Source organism: Centropristis striata, chromosome 5 (assembly GCF_030273125.1).
Source record: "Centropristis striata isolate RG_2023a ecotype Rhode Island chromosome 5, C.striata_1.0, whole genome shotgun sequence".
Classification (NCBI taxonomy): Eukaryota; Metazoa; Chordata; class Actinopteri; order Perciformes; family Serranidae; genus Centropristis; species Centropristis striata.
The window spans coordinates 28,687,773-28,707,694 of record NC_081521.1 but is presented as its reverse complement, the minus strand read 5'-3'; the positions used below and the strand labels follow the sequence as shown (position 1 = coordinate 28,707,694).

Here is a 19,922-nt window from a genome sequence, read left to right as displayed (position 1 = left end):
GTCTTCATTAGAACCTGCACGACCTTTAGGTAAATGGGTAAGGACAATTATCAAATGTGTTGGCCAGGTTAAATTATGGCTGTACCTATACATGCACAGATTATTTGAAGAACAACTGAAAGCTCATAGTCAGCATCTTTGCTTCGCCAGTAGTACAAAATAATGAAGTAAGCTGCAGAAACCTGCAATGGTCACACATTGTCAATCATGGTCCTGATACAGCACTATATAGTGTCTGAAATACTACATTACTTGTACAAAAAAAAAACTTACATCAGGTTAATTTCTAATTAATAGATTAGCAACATGCTCAGTTACTTTATATTCATCTCACTCTTTTTAGATAAGTCACAAAGTTCCTCTATAACTATGATTATAACTTTAATAAACATTACATTCAATTTCCACTCCTAGTCCCACTGTTGAAACTACTGTCACCAAGTACTTGCTTATGATGTGAATGAATGCAGTACACAAGTTGTACCTTCGGAGTTAGTGACAATCAGTGACATTCACTACAGCAAACTCCAAATTTAACCAAAGTACTACCTCTGCAGCAGCGACTTTGTTGTGTGACAAGATCAGTGGCTCAGATACTAAATTTAGACCTCCAGTTGAGATGCAGGTGAAGTCCCCAAGTTCCTAAAAAGGTTCCATTGTTCCTGGAAAAGTTGCTGTGATAGGAACGAGCTAGAATCTTCTTCCTCCTGTATTATTAGATGCAACTTTCAGTGCATTGTGTTGCATTTATTTATGATTTCCCCAGTTATTTCCTGCATCATCGATTGCAACACTCACTGCACCACTCCAACATGTTCTGGTGTAGCAGGACAAACCCCATGATTTGAGTGTACTGGCATGTGCACCCTGTGCCATATTTGATAAATTCTGAGAATACACTAAATTTGATTTAGTTACTGGGGCCCTAAGCCTATAACTGGCATATAGGGTTAAAAATGGCACGTGCACCTGAAACTAGTGATAACCGAGTGTGTATGTGTGTCAAGCAGAGATGTGTGTATATGATGTGGGAATAACTAATACAGCTAAACTGGTCATCAGCACAACTGTATACAGATGAACTCAGCAGCCAGGAGATCTTTAAACAAACTAAGTTGATATATTTTCCTAAGGTGTTGTTAAAAAGGCAACCTAGCAACAGAGAGCTACAATTACACAATATTTTGCCCCACATTTGCCTATGGACATGCAACACACCCTCATGAAACTGTTGTGTTCTGCAGGAAGCTCAGTGAGTGAAGAAGAAATGGATTCAGATTGCTCAACCACTATCCACCAGCCCTAAAAGTACAGTAATGGAGGCATAATGCAGAAGCAACCACTAATGGCCCATTTAAATTAAGATACAAGAATAAGCTAGTTGATGAAAACACCATTGTGGATGAAGAGGGCTACGCCATTCAAAAGCATAGAACAATTTATAAGCAAAGGCAGATGAGTTAGAAGACCTGCTGTCCTGTAGGGCTGAACAATTAACAAAATCACAATGTAGAGTAGTGCAATATCCAAATCTCAGGATATCACAGTATTTGTTCAAGGCAAAATATGTGTCAACACCTTTTTAGAAACAAGTAGTAAGACCCAGTCTACTGGAACAACCAAACAAAATAGAAAATCTTGGTGCTAATATCCGTTTTTTCTGATGTTAAGACACTTTTCAAATGGCATAACAAGTATTTCACAGTGACAAGTTTTAAGTTTTGTGCCTATTTTTGGACAAGCTACAATTTGCTGCAAACAGTCGCAGGCAGATAGCCATCTCTATGCTTCTACAACCAGGCTTATATGATCTCAGTGCAGCCCTGTTCATTGGAGTCTCGACATGAAACATCAATGCTGCTATACTGTATACATTACCAAGAACAGATGTTGACATAAGCATGTGCTGTTTTGTACTGGGTGGTGATTCTGAGCAAACTGGATGACATTAAATTGTCTTTAGTTTAGTCTCGAGTTTAACCACTGGTAAATGGGTAGAAATAACGGCTACAACTAACCCTAAGCCTCTGTCCCACATGCCCATGCCTCCCTAAATTTACCTAGGCATTACCCGGAGAAGCTTTCTGTAAGAATGAAAATGTCTGAATCAGTTGTACGAGACATTAAACAGACTTTACCCAGCCAACTCTCCCGTACAAAATCTGTGTAATGAGCCACGTTTGAATAGAGTCCGTCATTGTCTGCAGCATTCACAGCGAGCAAGTTGGCCTGTTGATGACGTTTCTATCATGCGTCTGGTGCGACACAAAAGGAAAAGAACAAGAGGATGAAAAAGAAGGTTAATTTATGTCAACAAAAATGTGTTACTGGAGGGATTCAGAAACTTCTGTCAGTGAGGGCCAACACCAAAATTATCACAAAATTCAAGTTACGGCAAGACTCAGGATTTTATGGCCAAATTATAAATAAGCTACATGACTGCGGTGTAAATCGACCAACCAATCTGAGTATTTTTAATAAAAATGAATGCATATAACAAGGATAATTAACTGTTGTGTGCTACATGTATAAAAAAATCAACTCCAGATAATATTCATTTGACATTGTTACTATGTGTATCGTGATTACTAGCCTCTGCTAAAAAAAAAAAAGTTGGATATTTCATCAGGAGTTTTTGGAAAGCCTCTAGGACTTTTCTGCATTTTAAAGAATAAAGATGGCTAGTGAACACATGGTTAAAAGCAGGATCACATTAGAAGTGAAGAAAAAAATCAGTACTATCACTGACCAAAGCCACATAATCCAAAACAGTAAAATCCACAGACTAAGATTTTAATCCCATTCATATCCTGCATTTACAGATTAAAAGAGAAAAAACACATCAGCGGGATGAAAATCCTTTTTATTAAAAACAAAGACCCCCCCTCCCAGCACAAAGGCTAATGACTCAGGTTTTAAACACATGGTCATTATCTTGTGGTGACACTCATCCTACTGACAAGCTCTGCTGTGTACAAGCCCAGGGACAAATGTCTTTCAGACACACATTACTGCCATGAAGGCTTTCAGATAGGCTTGCCATACACCACTTGTATCATGACATAGACATCAATACAATTTTTCAGAAATGCCTGCAGATTATGCCATCACTGTCCACCAGGGTCACTGGACAGTATATCAAATACATTGTGGCTGTCAGTATAGTGTGGGTCAAAGTCAGGTCACAAAATCTGATTAACAATAAATGGAACAATGTGTTATGCCTTGTTTGATAACTGGATGCTCATGGATGTCCTTACAGGTTGTCAAGCAAAAAAACATTATTGATAAAAAAAAACCACTATGTCTGTGTCTATGTTTATGCTTCATATTTTATCTGCATTGATTAAAAAGTAAAAGGTGATAGGCTAAAAGGCTCAAGGGTTTTACTAGTCCATTCACAAAGAATAATCTGATAAAAGACATCAAAATCTGAAACTGTGGCAGCAGTTACAAAGTTGTCTCAGGTGGGCAGTGGCATGGAGTAATTACTGGGACAGAAGAAAAAAATCTTGAAATTAGATTACTGTGACTTTTGGGTCAATGGTTCAAAATGAAATGTAAATATAATTGGGTCATTCAGGGACGTTGCAAATTCAAACCCTTCCAGACTGATACATGGCCAAAATAATAATGATAAAAAACATATTTATATTAACTTGCAAAAAGAAAAGTGGCTGATTTATAGGGCACATAAGTTTACACTTAAGCTGAATAAACATACACATACTTTTAGTAAAGCTGAATAAATATGACAATGTTTTACAGTGTCAGATGTAAATAAAAAAAAAAAAAGGAAAATCACTGCACTTTAAACTGAGCGAAAAACCCTCATCTCTGGATTTTTATTTACATTAAGAGACCCTTTTTGTATCTATTCAGTTACATTAAACAGAGTTCTAATCAGAATTAAGACATTCATGTCCAATTTCTCTGAGGTGTGGTTCCAGATGTTTGAAATGAGACATTAAGCTTAATATGAAAATATGCAAATCAAATGTTTATCACTCATAAATCATGATATTATCTATAATATAAATTATAGTTGCAATGTTTCCTGTTATTCAAATTCACAGACAAGATGTACAACACCCCATCTCCACCATGTTGTCCTGTATCTGAGGTGCACATACTGGTTTTATCTGACCAGGAATCCTATCAGCTTTAAAAACGTTTTCAATACAAATACATTCTGTACATTTTAACGATAGGGAAATCAAAGAAATCTAGTCTGCCAAGCCTGAACCCATCCGATGCTCGGCATCTGTCTCTCTCAGTCTGAGAAAAAGCGGTGATGAAAAAGGCTTTGAACGCCATCTTGTTCATTGCAGCTGCTTGGGCCCTGAATACAGGAACCCATTCATTCGAGGAGGCGGAGGGAGGGGGCACACTGGCAAAATGAATTCATCTTTGTGAACCAGTAAATACAAATAGCTCTTTTTACAGACACTGAAAATGTCATGTAAACGACTATAAATCGGCTTTTTCCCGTAGCGGATTCTTTAGATGCCATATCTTAACACTGCCGGTCAATAACTTGGTGAAAGCGGCAGGCTACATGTATCTTGCCTCGGTGCTGGAGGAGGCGCTCAGCTCGGCTTCCTGCGACAGCACGTCTGACTCGTTGCTAAACCACTCTTTCGATATATTTGCCATAAAAAAATCCTAAAACTCCTTTCTTCTACTCTAACAATATACCCTGATGTGCTAACTAAAAGTGGAGGCTTCGTTGTGGCTATGCCCATTTTCCGGGCTGGAGCCTCAGATACCGAGGAGCAGCGCGGCCCGGTGGGACATGGTTACTGTAGGTGCTAACAACTTGCCCTGTAACAGACCCGTGATCGAGATAAACAGATTGTCAAGATCCAATTAGACGATCTCGTTTTCACATCATTAAAAGAAGAAGTTCAAATTAGGGTCGAACTGTGTTCGCAAAGCGACGCTTGTTTAAACACTCGTGAAACTAAAATGGCTATTGCCCCTATCAGCTCCCCAGCGGCGCTTATTGTCATTTTTTCAATGCGATCTTAAATCTGTGCTACCGCTTGACAATTGACACGCATTTCTATCATTTTTATGCATTGCAAGGAAGAATGGCGCTAACGAATTAGCACTATCGGTGGATAACTAGATGGCTGACTCTGCAGACTAAACGTGGGAATGTTAACATATAGCTGTGACATACAGTAGCCATAATCCATGATGGTTTGGTTTCGATTCACTGAATTAAATGTTGTTAGTTCAACAAGACCGATTAAACACAGGTTGTCAAATAAGTGTCCACAAACCGTCAAATGCGGAGTTACGTACATAATTTTAGCAAGTCAAATATTTACGCTTTAATGCACAAGTTTTACATAAAAGCGGCATTCAACAACAACCCCGTTCGTGTTCACTACGGATACAGGCAAATTGTTCTGGCTGCCATGTTCGGAATATACACACCCAGATCAGCCCTAGCAGGCTGTGGCCACTGCTGGCTAACTTGTATGGACTGGCTACGGAATAGTGGGGGTGGTGGTGATTCTGTTGGTGAAGGAGCCATTTTTAGACTCCCTTCGTTGTCATTTGCATGATGCTACAAATTTTCAACATGGGGGGACGTAAATCCAAACTCTGTTCACGTTATGCAAGTAGAAGAAGTTGCACCTATGTAACCGCCATGTTAAATAAATAGCTGGCCTAGGGTAAGTCAACAATAAACAAGAGTAGCAAATGTGCGACCAATTAGCTTACCAGGTAATCACTAGGCTTTCTTAAAGAGTAAAGATGTGAAATGTGGGCCGACATTCAAACCCGATGTTTGTGATAACTGGGGTCAATATTACGTCTTAATTGAGCCTCAAATTAAACCCCGTTCGGGAAAATAGGCTACTAAAGCAAAGCTGACACATTTTCAGCCAGACAGTTTATTTCTACAGAGGGGAAGACACCCGGACGTGGAGAGGTGCTGGCTAACCTACCGAGCTGTCACCAACTAACCTTTAATTAACATCAGCGCCGGGCATTAACTATCAGCTTGCCAGGCAGAACCATTAGATATAAAACCAGCCAAATACTGTTCTGGTGAATTGACACCTGGGATAACGCAGTGCGTTAAGTTTCTCTACCAGTGCCCCCCACCCACTCTCTTGGCAGCAGCGACTAGCTAGCAGCAGGCTAACTCTACCGGAGGAGCCACTCAACCCACTTTAACCCCTTTCCTTCATCTTCCTAGCCGACTGCACACTTAATGCATTTCCTCAGCACAATTTCAAATATGAATACACATCCTTACCCGCTTTCAGTCGAGGTTATCCGTTGTTTATATCACATTGACTGGAAACAGCTAAATCTCGTCTCTCCTCTCTCCACCAGGCGCTAAGATTGAGCTAGTTTAGCTACCGAGGAGCGGCACTCCCCGAACCCAGTTTTTGACCCGCCGAGGGGGGAGACACACCGGCACAGAGGCGCAGAGACAAGGCGCTGTTCACCCAGAGAGACGTGTCAAGAGTCCCGTTTGAGCCTTCTTCCGTTTCAACGCAAATTCCAACTCAAAGCAAAAATCCCTTCTTGTCTTTCCCACCGTCGTCGTCCCTCTTTTTTCTTCCTTCACGCCAGGATCTCAGTCGCTTCTTCCTCCGGCCATCAAACAGCAGAGATGGGCGCGGTAACCCTGCACTCAGGTCTGGGAAACCCCACGTTACGGCAGCGTCACAACGCACGGCGAAGGGTCGACAGATCAGGAAATACTGCCATTTTTGGTAACACCAACACACCTAGATAACATTTACCTGCCCCAAAACTGCTTTTAATTCCACAACTTTTGCTTATTTAAATAGTTAACATCAAATGTCACCAGGGAACGACCGTTTCTCATGCCAACGTAGATTAGAAAAACATTCTTTTTACACACCAACCCTTGTAAATGCCAGTGGTTATGAAACTGTGGCTTATAATACACCTCTACAGCTTTAGGGGGCTACCGATTTTTATCATAATTTACCTGGGATAATTAATATTAATATTGAGAAAGAACTATTGTTTGCTGTTTGATTTATCATCTCCATACAGTGCATACACTAAAATCCCAAATAAATGTGCCTCAGGGATTTACAGAGGTGGATATATAGTGAAAAGATGCTTTCTGTGAGTCTGTGATATGAACATATTTGAGGACTACAAGTGACTTTCATGTCAGTACAACAACAGCTACTTTAAGCCAATAACACTGTCTCATTTGCAAGCCAAAACAGCCTGCGCCACAAATTTAACTACAGAGGTGCATGCTATTTCCTGCCAACGTGGATGGCTAAATCCAAAACAAAACTATACTACCAGTACATTCAACATAATAATACACATTTAAAAGTTAAATTGATTGGGGAAAAAAATCAAGAAATTAATGCCAGAAGTTAATCTGACAGATATCTACGAAATAAAATAACAAAATACTAATTCAGTAAAACATTCAGGAGCAATTTTCTCTAGACTGATAGTTTGATGATCTATTTAAAATCTTTTAAACTGAACTATTAGTGATACCTTAACAGTCGCCAATCAATGCCACTGTACACAGAAATTTTGTCAGTATGTTGGCTGTTAGTTTTTGTTGACAAGTGATATTAACTTTGCCAATATGTTGTGTGAACTAACCTCCCCATGCTATGGTTCAAGCTTAGAAATCAGTGGGGATTCGCCTCCTGTGTGAGTGTTTGTGGGTGGGCCATCACTGACTCGATCATTATCATCAGTAGTCTAGGTAGAGTGCTCAGGGGTGGGGTTAATGCTCAGTGGGTTAAGTCGTTACTTGGAGACGTGGAACACTTTGGTGTCCACCGGGACAGCAAAGTGTGTATTGGCTCGGTCCGATGGGGGAAGACAAAAGCATCATCAGCTACGGGTTGGACGAAGAACGCTCCTGAGAGAGCGCTGCTCTGTCTACTGTGGACCAGCATTTGGGGATGCACTGTTTGTGCCAGATCTGTTTCTCTTTTGTCTCTTGACATTTGTATATTGTAGTTAAAATAATCCATATGTAACCTACACTCTGCAAAAAACGTGTCAAATTAAATTGTGTGTGTTTTTCGGCCAGTTCTGTAAACTTGTAAACCTGTAGGAGGAAACATTGAGACATTGGATTATCACCTCTGTAAGCACACATTAGTGCAACTACAAGACTGTAACTGTACAGTACTGTATGGAGGGGCATGTGCATACATGGATATGAGAGTAAAAACCCTCCATTCACTCACATTAATAGGCATAGATTAAGGAAAAAGTAAACCCTAATGTATCTTAAAATCACTGCTTATTGTCTGTTGCTTAAACAGCGGTAGATCAGTTGAAAACACTGCCCCTGTGTGCTTGTGTCCTGGGTGTTTCCACCGGGACTCATCTGCCCAGGTTAATGCTGGTGAGATTTAGTTGCCCCTGGATACACCCCTGCCTGTCTGCATACATGTGTTGTGAAGCTTCTTTAGCAGAGCTTCAGCCCACCCAGGGGAGAAAGCTTATTGTCTGTGTTCAGTTCAGAGAACAATCCACACCTTGATGTGCTTTCACTGTCACCATGAACTCAGATTTATTTTGAGATAAATAAAGTAGTCAATCCATGACAAAACAATAAAAATGATCATCACAAAGAGAGCATTTGCAAATTTTCTTCTGGAACAGCAATTCACTTTAATTTTATCATTTACTATATGATGATGACAAATATATTAGCCTGCATAGACAGTCATTGAAAAAAAATATTAAACCACCCTTGTTTTCTTCAGTTTCTTGTTCATTTTGGTGCTTGGTACAACTAAAGGTACATTTGTTTCGACAAATATAACGATAACAACAAAAATATCTCAATATCTCAAGAGCCATTTTCCATGGTTACAAAGTAAGGGGCATAGATGGCTAGATATCAGCTCTTAAATTAAACTCTTATGAGCTATTTTTGTTGTTATCATTATATTTGTCCAAACGAATGTACCTTTAGTTGTACCAGGTATTAAAATGAACAAGAAATTGAGAAAAAAAGGGTGGTCTAATAATTTTTTCCATGACTATAGATGTAATACTTTACATGGGCAGAGCCTCCAAGAAAGTCAACTTTTATGATCATTTTTACTCTCTTACATTATTTATGAAGTCATGTTCACTTACTCAATGAGTTGTATTCGCATACAGGCAGACAGAGACACACATACACACACACACACACACACAGGGCAGGGGCAGTAAGTAGCACTATCTCACAGTATTAACGGGAGATCAGAGGAGAAATCAGATTAGAAAAAGAGGCAAAATGGCAACACAAATATTGCCTAATATGATCTCATACATTTCATAAAACGAGTGACATTACACGAGGCTAAGCTCATAATGACCTTGCTTTTTATAGTCAGGTTGGGGTACAGTAATCTGATTTAGCATAATCTCCTACAATCTCTGATAAATGCTTACAGCATGTATCTCTGAGAGAGGTCAGATCCTATTGGTCCGTTTTGACGCATTACTGACATCTGCTGTTCACAGGCACATTGCCTGGCTCACATGCAGTCGGACACTGTGATTAGTTTATCAAGTGAGCACTCTTGTTTGGAAGAATTTAAATATGACTGAGTAATGCTGTTGAAAATTCCAGATGAGAAAGATTGTTTGTTGGTGCTGTTATCAGTTTGGAATTATTCTTGATATCAAATAATATGAAGACAAATGTTTTTCTAAGTTTCCAATGTGATTGTAACTGCTTGATTATACAATTATGTATGTGAAGAGATCACAAGTTTAATGTTTAAATTAATAGCAATACAATGTACAGAGGATTTTTTGTATGTATCATTACTACTCTTTATTTTTTGTTTAACTCTAAAAGGTATATATTATAATATATATATATATATAACTTTTCACCCTTTCACACATTTTATTATTGCACTATGAAGTCAAATTCAGTTTTTAAAGAAACAAACAAAATCTTTAAACCCCTAATTTCATTGTCTTCTTTTTGTTAATGTGCAAAAATGAGGTACCCATGTCAAAGAGTGTCAGGTATACAACACATTTCTCCTTTGACTAAAATTCATATAATTCCTGTTTTGGACAACAAATATTAATGAGTAAGCCGTCCAGAAAGATGTTATAAAGGAATTTATAATATTGTATGTTTTGTGTTTGTGACTTTTAGTGATCGAAACTTTGTTATGTCCATTTAGAAAAAAAGCAAAAGCAGTGTGCAGGTATGTTTTCACCATTTGTGCAGATTATTACCTCTGTCAAGGAGTGTCATGCTTTCAATTTGCTCTGTTAGTCAGCAGGATTACGGGAAAACTGCTGGCAATGAATCAGGGGGGCGGATACGCTAATTCTTTTTCACTTTTGTTAACATTGTAAGATAGGGCAGCTGCTGCATTCATGTGGTATCAGAATAACTGGAAAAATGAGTTCCAGACTGGAAAAATATATTGAATCCTACATTTTTTTGGTACCATATTTAAAGCGATCATTTATGGGTTTGTGCGAGGTGACACTGGGCCTAATATCTCTGAATTGAAGCTGCCAATGGCTAATCTATAGATCTATAGTCAGCTGAGTACAAAGATTAATACAGCTTTTATTGACACTACCACTATTACTATTACAGCAATTAAGCTTACAGCACTAAATACCGCTATTTATACCATAATATGTCAGTCGACGTCTCATCAATAGGCTGTAATTTCAGAGGCTTTTATACCAAACTACTGTTCAACATTATGTATCTATATTGATATCTGCTAATTCTGTATCATGTTTCATACACTGCACCGTGTTTGGCCTCAGTATGAACTCTGCCTTCTTTCAATTCATTGGTATAGTACCAGCAGTGTTACAGTATGTACTGTATACATCTGCTGGCTTACATCAGCTGACACACCCATGATATAACGCTGCTGTTTAGTTGGCATTACATACGCCCCCTGGTGGTGGAGCTGGGTTCTACAGTCAGGTGCTGCATAACAAAACACAACCTGTATGACAGCTGTACAGTCACTGCAGAATAATTGCAGATAATTAATTATTTTGACTGTAAATAATTGGATACACTTCAGAAATAAGAAATTCATTTTTAATGTACAGTATGTCACATGTCTTTGTGCTTTGTGTCAGTGTGTGTGTGTGTGTGTGTGTGTGTGTGTGTCAGTGTGTGTGATTGTGTGTGTGCGAGAGAGTTGATTTTAAACTGGCCAGCATCCAGGTGCTGTAGAGGTCAGTCAGCAGCGGTGGAGACCAAAGCCATCAGGGTGACTCTGTAAACATTCGTCTCATCCCCCTTCAAGGTAAGAGGCGCACATGTCTCCACCACCTCATAGGTCTGAAACACACAAACACAAACACACACAGTGATCACATTAATAAATAGCTTAAGTACAGTAGTGAATGTCAAAAATCTTGTCACGGGATTCAGAAGGCTGACGGTGGTGTTGTGATTAAAGCTGCTGATATAAAATGCAAGTCAAAAATATTTATATATTAAAATTACTAGTGTTGTTTCATTGTTTCCACCAGGATTTAATCCTGTTTTAACACCAGAACAGCAATACACTGACCAGGACCAGTGGTGGAAAAAGTATTTACATCCAAGTAAAAGTACTAATACCACACTGTGAGATTACTCCACTACAAGTAACAGTTCTGCATTCAAAACCTACTTAAGTAAAAGTACAAAAGTATCAGCATTAAAATCTACTTAAAGTATCAAAAGTAAAAGTACTCGTTATGCAGAACGGCCTCACTCAGATTGTTTTATATATTCCTCCAAGTATATTATTGGATTATTATTATGGATGCATTTTGTAAGCAGCATTTTACTGTTTTACAAATTTTAACTACTTAATATACTATTAAGGGGTTTAATTTGTAAACATGTGTATTTATTTTAAATTGATCATGTTTTTCATGATAAATCTTTCACTGAAAAGTAACTAAAGCTGGCAGCTAAATGTAGTGGAGTAAAAGGCACAATATTAAGTAGTATAAAGTTACATATAGCCTAATAGCATAATTACCAAAGTAATTTGTAACTTGCTGTTACAATATTTAAAAAAAGTACCAATATGCTTGCTAAAAATTTAGTTTTTTCTTGTTTTCTGAAAACATTCAAATATGACTTTGGGAACTATGCTATTACGCTAATGATATGTGAAAAATGCTCAAGTAAAGTAAGTACCTCAAAATTGTACTTAAGTACAGTACTTGCGCGCAGTACTTTTGGGCAATCAGTAATAAAGTAAATGAACTAGTCAACAGAAAAATAATAGATTTTATTTTATCTTTAAAATACAGATCTTTTAACAAAACTTACACAGGCCAGGGTTATTATGGTAAACCCTACACTGAAAATTATATCCTTTAAATAAAAAATACAACTAAACTGAAACAATATTAATATTGCCTGGGGAAAAAAAAGTGAAAATAATTCTAGCTATATTAAATCACTACAGACAGAGTTGTACGTCTGACATGTAGCACAAAGATTAAGCATTATGGCCTTTTCTGTTAAGTTCTGCGGCCATGTATTTTGTATGTATAAGTGGCTAGATACATCTGAGACATGATTTCTTGCCTGCACAAAAACAAACAAAAACTACTCTAAAACTAAAACGAAGCATTTACCAACTAAACCCTGAAAAAAGAAATGAAATGGAAAAGTCAAAACTTATATAAATAAAAACTAGAAAAACAAAGCTATTACAAACTTGCCACAGACCGAGTAGATACTGATTTATGCAAACATATCTTTATGCACCCTTCTCTGTAAAGGTTGTTTCCCCATCTCAATAAGAGTATTAAAAATGCCCCTCACTTTGTATCCACTCTGAGGAGTCCATGTGATAGTGATGGTGCGTTTGTGGCCTGTCTCCACAGTGCCTTTGCTGGGCTCCACACTGAAGCCCTGCTGCTGCAGGGACGCCACATCGTCCCAGTTAAACTCACCACTCTGGGGAAAAACAGAGAAAAATATGATTTACAAAAAACATTTGAGATATTTGAAGCTTAGTTTGGAGTATACAGGTGCATCTCAATAAATTAGAATATCATGGAAAAGTCAATTTCCAGTAGTTCCAGTCAAATAGCCCCAACCAAGTATTGAGTGCATGTAGATGGAGATACTTTCCAGAGGCCAACATTTCCATATTCAACATACTTTTTAAAATTGGTCTTTTGTAATATTGTTTGGGTCTTCATTAAATGTAAGCCATAATCATGATAATGAGAAGAAATTAAATAAATTAAGACATGAAATGTTTCATTTTGTGTGTAATGGCTCTTTATAATGTATTATTTCCACTTTTTGAATTGAATAAACTTATGATAAACTGATCTTGAATAATTATACTTTGTCCAACTATTTATGCCAAATAATATTTTTTTTTCTAGCACCATTTAAACAGGCATGCTTTTCAGTTATTTATAATTCTTTTCAGAGGCTTAAAGAGGGGAAGTCAGATGGATTGTTGTATTGACAGCACAATATAATACCACACAGGGGTTTAAAACCTTTCGGGATATCTGAAAAATGGAGTATAAGTACAGTATAATAATGATATCAATTTGCAACGTTTGTATGATACTTAAACCTGTATGAAATGATGAAACATCTGGCAGTATCAGTATGTGATGACATCACAGTACCTTCTTACTGGGCTGTGCTGAGCGGATGCAGCCCACATGCAGCTCCCTCACTGCAGGTGTGAGGACTCCCGCGTTGTAGCTGGCCCGCAGGGTCACCAGCACAGGGATGCTGGGCTTCTCCATCACCTCTGACTCTGCTAGATACACATGAAGATTATGACTTTTTGTCCTAATTAACAAATGAGAACACTCTAAACTAAGGTGGTGCACCTGATAAGATAAGACAAGATAGATAAGGTAAGACGATATTTATCCCGCAGTGGGGAAATTTTGTTTTCACAGCAGCTCAAGATACAGACACATAGATATAGAAGACAGAATAACAAATATAAAAAATAAGAAATATTCATACACTATACACATTATATACACAAATTTCTGCTATTTGGCATTTATCATTAATATATATTTTTTTGTGTTTGTTTGTTTTCCTGATGAACATCAATTAATAAATATATTTAAAAATGTAAGTGGTATATGACATATATAATATAGAAAAAAAACAGAAGGCCTAATATAGGCTTAATGTGGTCGGAGATTAATAGAGATATCAATTTTATACCTGATGAACATCAGCATGTTAGAAATGTGATTGTGTGCATGTTAGCATGCTAATGTTGATGAAAGCCTCCCAGAACCACTAACGTAGCGGACTTCATTTGTCTCATCTCTACCATTCAAGAAATAATTTGGATTACATTCATTTATCCAATTATAAATCATTTGTACAATATGCTGAGTGTTTCTCCTTAACCGCTTATCCAAATTTAAGTGGCAGGGGGCTGGAGCCACTCCCAGCCGACATTGGGCGAGACGTGGGGTACACCCTGGACATTACTACAACATATATCCTGCCCTTGCTGGCAGATATTATGGGATGTGTCTGGGAGTTATTAGTCATATTTAAAGTTTGAGTTTCGTTATTTTCTCTGACTTGTTGGAATCTTCAGTATAAGATAATCAGTGTAGTATTGATCCCTTTCACACTTACTGCGTATTCAATCAAACCACATCATATCCATTAAAAAAGAAGTGGATAGCCCTGAAGAAGAGATGGAGGTGGAGGGTACCTGTGAGCAGAGGTTGACCCGTTATCAGTGGAGGCAGGAGGGATTCAATGGGCACCGTGAGCAGGTCTCCTCCATACAGATACATGTTATGTGAAGAAGCTGCACCTCTCAGATCCACCACACAAACTTTACTCTGAGAGACAGTAATGGCACAGGATTAAAAGGATAGTTCGGATTTTTTGAAAGTGGTTTCGTATGAGGTATCATTTCATTTGGCACTACTTTTCTTCAATCGTAGAACTCAATCGCACTCTGACTAAAACTGCTGATCTGCAGCAGTGCGTGAGGCATATAAATGCGCTCATATGTATGAACAGTTCCACGGTTGATAGTGCCAAATGAAACGGCTGTTGATAGCAACAAGAATGAAGAACATGAAGAAATACATCAGTTTAAAATTATTACACATGTTTATAAATTAAACCACATAACAATGTATTAAGTAGTTAAATGAGCCCGACCTTGGCGTAATTAATAAATGCATCAATATTAATAATTTAATAATATATTGGGAATATATAAAACAATCTGAGTGGACCCATTCTGCATAACGAGTACTTTTACTTTACTTTACTTTTTATACCTTAGGTACATTTTGATGCTGATACTTTTGTACTTTTACTTGAGTAAAGTATGCATGCAGGACTTTTCCTTGTAGTGGACTAATTTCACAGTGTGGTATTAGTACTCTTACTTAAGTAAGAGATCTGAAAACTTCTTCCATCACTGCTAAATATAGTGTACACATGAATGGGTATAACATTTTTAGAGTGGACCTTTGTTAAGGTGGTTAAATAAGTTTTGTGTCAGTCCCTGTCTTCAGCAAAACATTCATTCGCTTCCTGCCTGGAGCGTGTGTCTGGTTCTCCAAACTGGGAACACGCAGACCATCATCTACTGCAGGCAATACATTGACTGTGGGTAAGTACCTAATACAGCCCAACTTCAAGATATCAGAACTATCCTTTTAAGGATGTTATATTAAGAATACCCTGTGAAGAGAGGACATTTATTGTACATTAAGTACATTTGGGGGGCAGCATATTGCCTGGGCCTTTTAAACAAGGTCAAGTTAAGTGTTCTGTTCTCAAAGTGTGATTATTTGTGTGTGTCTGTGTGTGTGTGTGTGTGTGTGTGTGTGTGTGTGTGTGTGTGTGTGTGTTTGGCTGACCTTATTCATGAGCTCTATGGTAAGTGTGTCAGAATAGTTGACAGACTGGTGATCAGGCTGAAAGGTGACAGTGATGTCCTGGCTCTGTCCAGGAGCAATGCTGCCCTCTGCTGGCACCACACTGAACACACACAGCCCAGTGTAGTTCTGCGTTCCTGTACAGGATATAAAAGACATACTACTACTACAGTACGTCCCCTACTGTTACCCTTATCTTTAGTTTACTAGGTTTATAATGTTACAAAGTACATATACTTAAGAACTGACTTAAGGTACTTGTATTTTACTTGAGTATTTCCTTTTCATGTAACTTTATGCTTCTACTCCACTATATCTCAGAGATAAATATTGTCATTTCTGCTGCACTACAGTTGTCTGACAGCTGTCACTTTTCAGATTACAGTTTTAAAGTCCTTCCTGTCGAGTAAAAAATATTTATCCCCAGATGTGATGTGAAACTTTTAAGTTTAATTAAACATTTAAAACCCCTATTGAATTAGCTGAAAATCAATTGTAACAGTGCTGAAATCAGGACTGTTTGCAACATGCAAAAAAGTATTTAGTCAGCCACTGATTGTGCAAGTTCTCCTACTTAGAAAGATGACTCAGCCTTAATGGTACGCGTTCTACCAGTGTGAGCCACCGGGACGCCCAGACGAGTTGAGTTTTTACCAAAAAGTTCTATTTTGGTTTCATCTGACCACATGATATTCTCCCAATCCTCTTCTGGATCATCCATATGCTCTCTGGCAAACTTCAGATGGGCCTGGACATGTACTGGCTTCAGCAGGGGGACACGCCTGGCACTGCAGGATTTGATTCCCTCTCGGCGTAGTGAGTTACTGATGGTAGCCTTTGTTACTTTGGTCCCAGCTCTCTGCAGGCTATTCATCAGGTCCCTCCGTGTAGTTCTGGGATTTTTGCTCACCATTCTCATGATCATTTTGACCCCACGGGATGAGATCTTGTGTGGGGCCCCAGATCGAGGGAGATTATCAATGGTCTTGTATGTCTTCCATTTTCTTACAATTGCTCCCACAGTTGATTTATTCACACCGACCTGCTTGCCTATTGTAGATTCACTCTTCCCAGCCTGGTGCAGGTCTACAATTTTCTTCCTGGTGTCCTTCGACAGCTCTTTGGTCTTGGCCATGGTTGAGTTTGGAGTCTGACTGTTTGAGGCTGTGGATAGGTGTCTTTTATACAGATAACGAATACATGTGCCATTACAGGTAATGAGTGGAGGACAGAAGAGCTTCTTAAAGAAGAAGTTACAGGTCTGTGAGAGCCAGAAATCTTGCTTGTTTGTGGGTGATAAATACTTATTTTCCACCATAATTTACAAATAAATTCTTTAAAAATCCGACAATGTGATTCCCTGGACTTTTTTTTCTCATTCTGTCTCTCATAGTTGAAGTGTACCTATGATGAAAATTACAGACCTCTCTCATCTTTCTAAGTAGGAGAACTTGCACAATCAGTGGCTGACTAAATACTTTTTTGCCCCACTGTAGCCCGATATAACCTCCCTGAGATCAGAATGACAACTTTCTTTATTTTATTCTAAATATTTTTTTTTACAATAGACAAACATATTTTTGTAAGTGTCCTTTCATAGGGTTTATGGGTTGAAATTTGCTTTTCTTGATTAAGTCACTTCCTAAAACCTTTTTATATACAAAATAGTTTTCTTAACTTTTTTATGTTTTTATGAATTACTTTATATTGTTTTATTTGACTTTTGTAGCTCAGTTTGCTCAATGTTGTATGATTTTAAAGTGTTTTTAAATTGTTTTTTATCATTGCTGGTCTACCATTTTTATTTAAAGTCTTTATATAATATACTCAAGAGGTTCTGATATGTTAATGTAATTTTTTTAAATGTATTATTGCATTATGAGTGTCTCTCAGACTTTGTGTCCTGGAGACATTTGCATTTATTGTTTCTCCTCTCATTTATTCAGGTTTATTCACCTACTTATCTGTATGTTACGACAGCTCTAAAATGAAAAAGTGAATCGCTGCAGTGTTCATTACATCTTACCCACAGCAGGTCGGATCTGAGAGTCTGTGTAACTGCCCAGCAGGGCGGCCACCCTGTCAGCTCCACCCTGGGGCCTTGAGGGACAGAGGCTGGCCAGCAGCGTCCTGAAACCCACTGCTACTGCTGAGCTATTCTGCAGCTGCAGGAGAAACAGGACTTAATATCAGTTTGAAGACTAGGCAAGGCAAGCAAGGCAAGTTTATTTGTACAGCACCTTTCAACAACAGGGCAATTCAAAGTGCTTCACACAAAACATAAAAAGCGTATAAAAGAGACATATATAAAATGACATTCAAATATAAAAATTTAAGGCTAAAAACAAGCAGATATAATATTTAGGAAAAAATATAAAAGTATAGGTAACGCTTTATATTAATGTCCTTGTAATAACCATTAATTAACAAGTAATAAGGCACTGTTCTTGCTTTAGATCCCTTTAGCTGCAAAGAGCATAGTTAACTGTTAACAAGTGCATAGTTAACTTATAATAGATGAGCAATAAAGTATATTTTAATATCAATAAGCAAACAAAAGATTAATAAAGGCATGGCAAAGACATAATGGGTGGGTCATGGGTGTTTGTAATGCTATTATGAAGAATTACAAGATACTCATGAGGCTTTTATTAATGTTCTTATTATACATCTCTTATAGCCTGTTATTAGCTGTATTATAATGCCATTATTAACACTTATATAGGCTTATAAACACACAGTAATGTTAATAAGCATCTTGTAAGGACTTACAAGGGCCTTATTACTTGTTAATTAATGGTTATTACAAGGACCTTAATATAAAGCGTTACCAAAGTATATTCAAATATATTTTTTTTTAATTGAAAGCGAGCTGATAAAATATTTTTTTAAATATCAAATATCAAAGGAGTAAAAGTGACAGTGCAGTAAAGGCAGTGGCAAGCAGAAAAGTCTTTAGTCTTGATTTAAAAAAGAGTTGCAGCAGACCTGCAGTTTTCTGGGATTTTGTTCCAGATATGTGGTGCATAAAAACTGAATGCTGAATCTACTGTATGTAATCAGTGCATATGAATTTCAACCCATATAATCAAAACCAACAAGATCTAATGACTTTCCCTTACTTCTTCTTCTCCCTCTGCCATCTACACACTGTTGACTGACCTTCAGGATCTGTGAGGTGCTCTCCTTCTCCAACACATAGCCAAAGTCAAGGAGACCTCCAGGGTGGGAGGAGGTGACAGCAGGGACCACACCCTTCCCACACAGAGTCATCTCCAGGGTCATCTTCTGGCTCCGCACCTCTAGAGTCTCACAGTACTAGAGAAGAGCAGAGGGTGGGTGGGTAAGGTATCATTCTGTTGTTATAATGAAGAGGTATAATGTCTATATCTGACGAGGACAAACAACAGTATCGGATGCATTAGCAAAAAGCCAGTGCTCCGTCATCAATTCTACACTGTTAACCCACCTTTTTCTCCAGAGGTGGACTGAAGGCCACAACCAGAGTGTGCTTTTCTCCGGGTCTTATGCATCTGAGAGCATTCAGAAGGGAAAAAGGACCGTGTACATTCAGCACCGATGACCTCAGCTTGAAAATGGTCAAAGAAAAGTGCTGGTGATGTTGTTATTAGTATTTGTAGTGGTAGTGGTATCTGCCCAAATAAAAGTATTATCAAAATAAGTATATTATATCAAAGAGAACACTTGGTACTATCTGCAGAAAGACATTTTTACATGCTTATTATATTATAACATTATAAGTTTGTTTAACATTTGTGTAGATATTAACTGGGATTCTGTAACTATCGTCAATGTTATTGTTGTAGCAGTGAGAAAAGTCAAATTCATGCATTTTATTTTACGTGTGAAATCTTTGACTTATGTTGACAGGATACATCCAAGGATTCCTTCGAAATGTTCAGAACTGTAAACCTCCTGGTCACTTTTTCTCCTAAAGATACACAAGAGACACAATAAAAACACAATAAATAAGTCGTTAAAAGGGTTTGTAT

The 19,922-nt window shown here is 37.9% G+C and overlaps 2 protein-coding genes across 2 annotated transcripts in view; both read right to left on the bottom strand.

Moving 5' to 3' along the window:
* gnb1a (guanine nucleotide binding protein (G protein), beta polypeptide 1a) overlaps positions 1–6,642 on the bottom strand; it is a 35,384-nt gene extending 28,742 nt beyond the window's left edge. Inside the window, exon 1 of the mRNA XM_059332564.1 lies at positions 6,278–6,642. The gene's annotated coding sequence lies outside the window, so the exon portion shown is untranslated. The remainder of the gene's footprint in view (positions 1–6,277) is intronic.
* Positions 6,643–9,943: 3,301 nt separating this feature from the next.
* The window catches only part of cfap74 (cilia and flagella associated protein 74), a 67,377-nt gene continuing 57,398 nt past the window's right edge, over positions 9,944–19,922 (bottom strand). The window contains exons 31-39 of the mRNA XM_059334231.1: positions 19,806–19,861; positions 19,379–19,498; positions 19,072–19,227; positions 17,936–18,074; positions 15,892–16,046; positions 14,721–14,853; positions 13,651–13,787; positions 12,821–12,955; positions 9,944–11,329 (exon numbers count right to left, since the gene is read on the bottom strand). Of these exons, the coding sequence (XP_059190214.1) occupies positions 11,225–11,329; positions 12,821–12,955; positions 13,651–13,787; positions 14,721–14,853; positions 15,892–16,046; positions 17,936–18,074; positions 19,072–19,227; positions 19,379–19,498; positions 19,806–19,861 (1,136 nt within the window). The 3' untranslated portion in view covers positions 9,944–11,224. The remainder of the gene's footprint in view (positions 11,330–12,820; positions 12,956–13,650; positions 13,788–14,720; positions 14,854–15,891; positions 16,047–17,935; positions 18,075–19,071; positions 19,228–19,378; positions 19,499–19,805; positions 19,862–19,922) is intronic.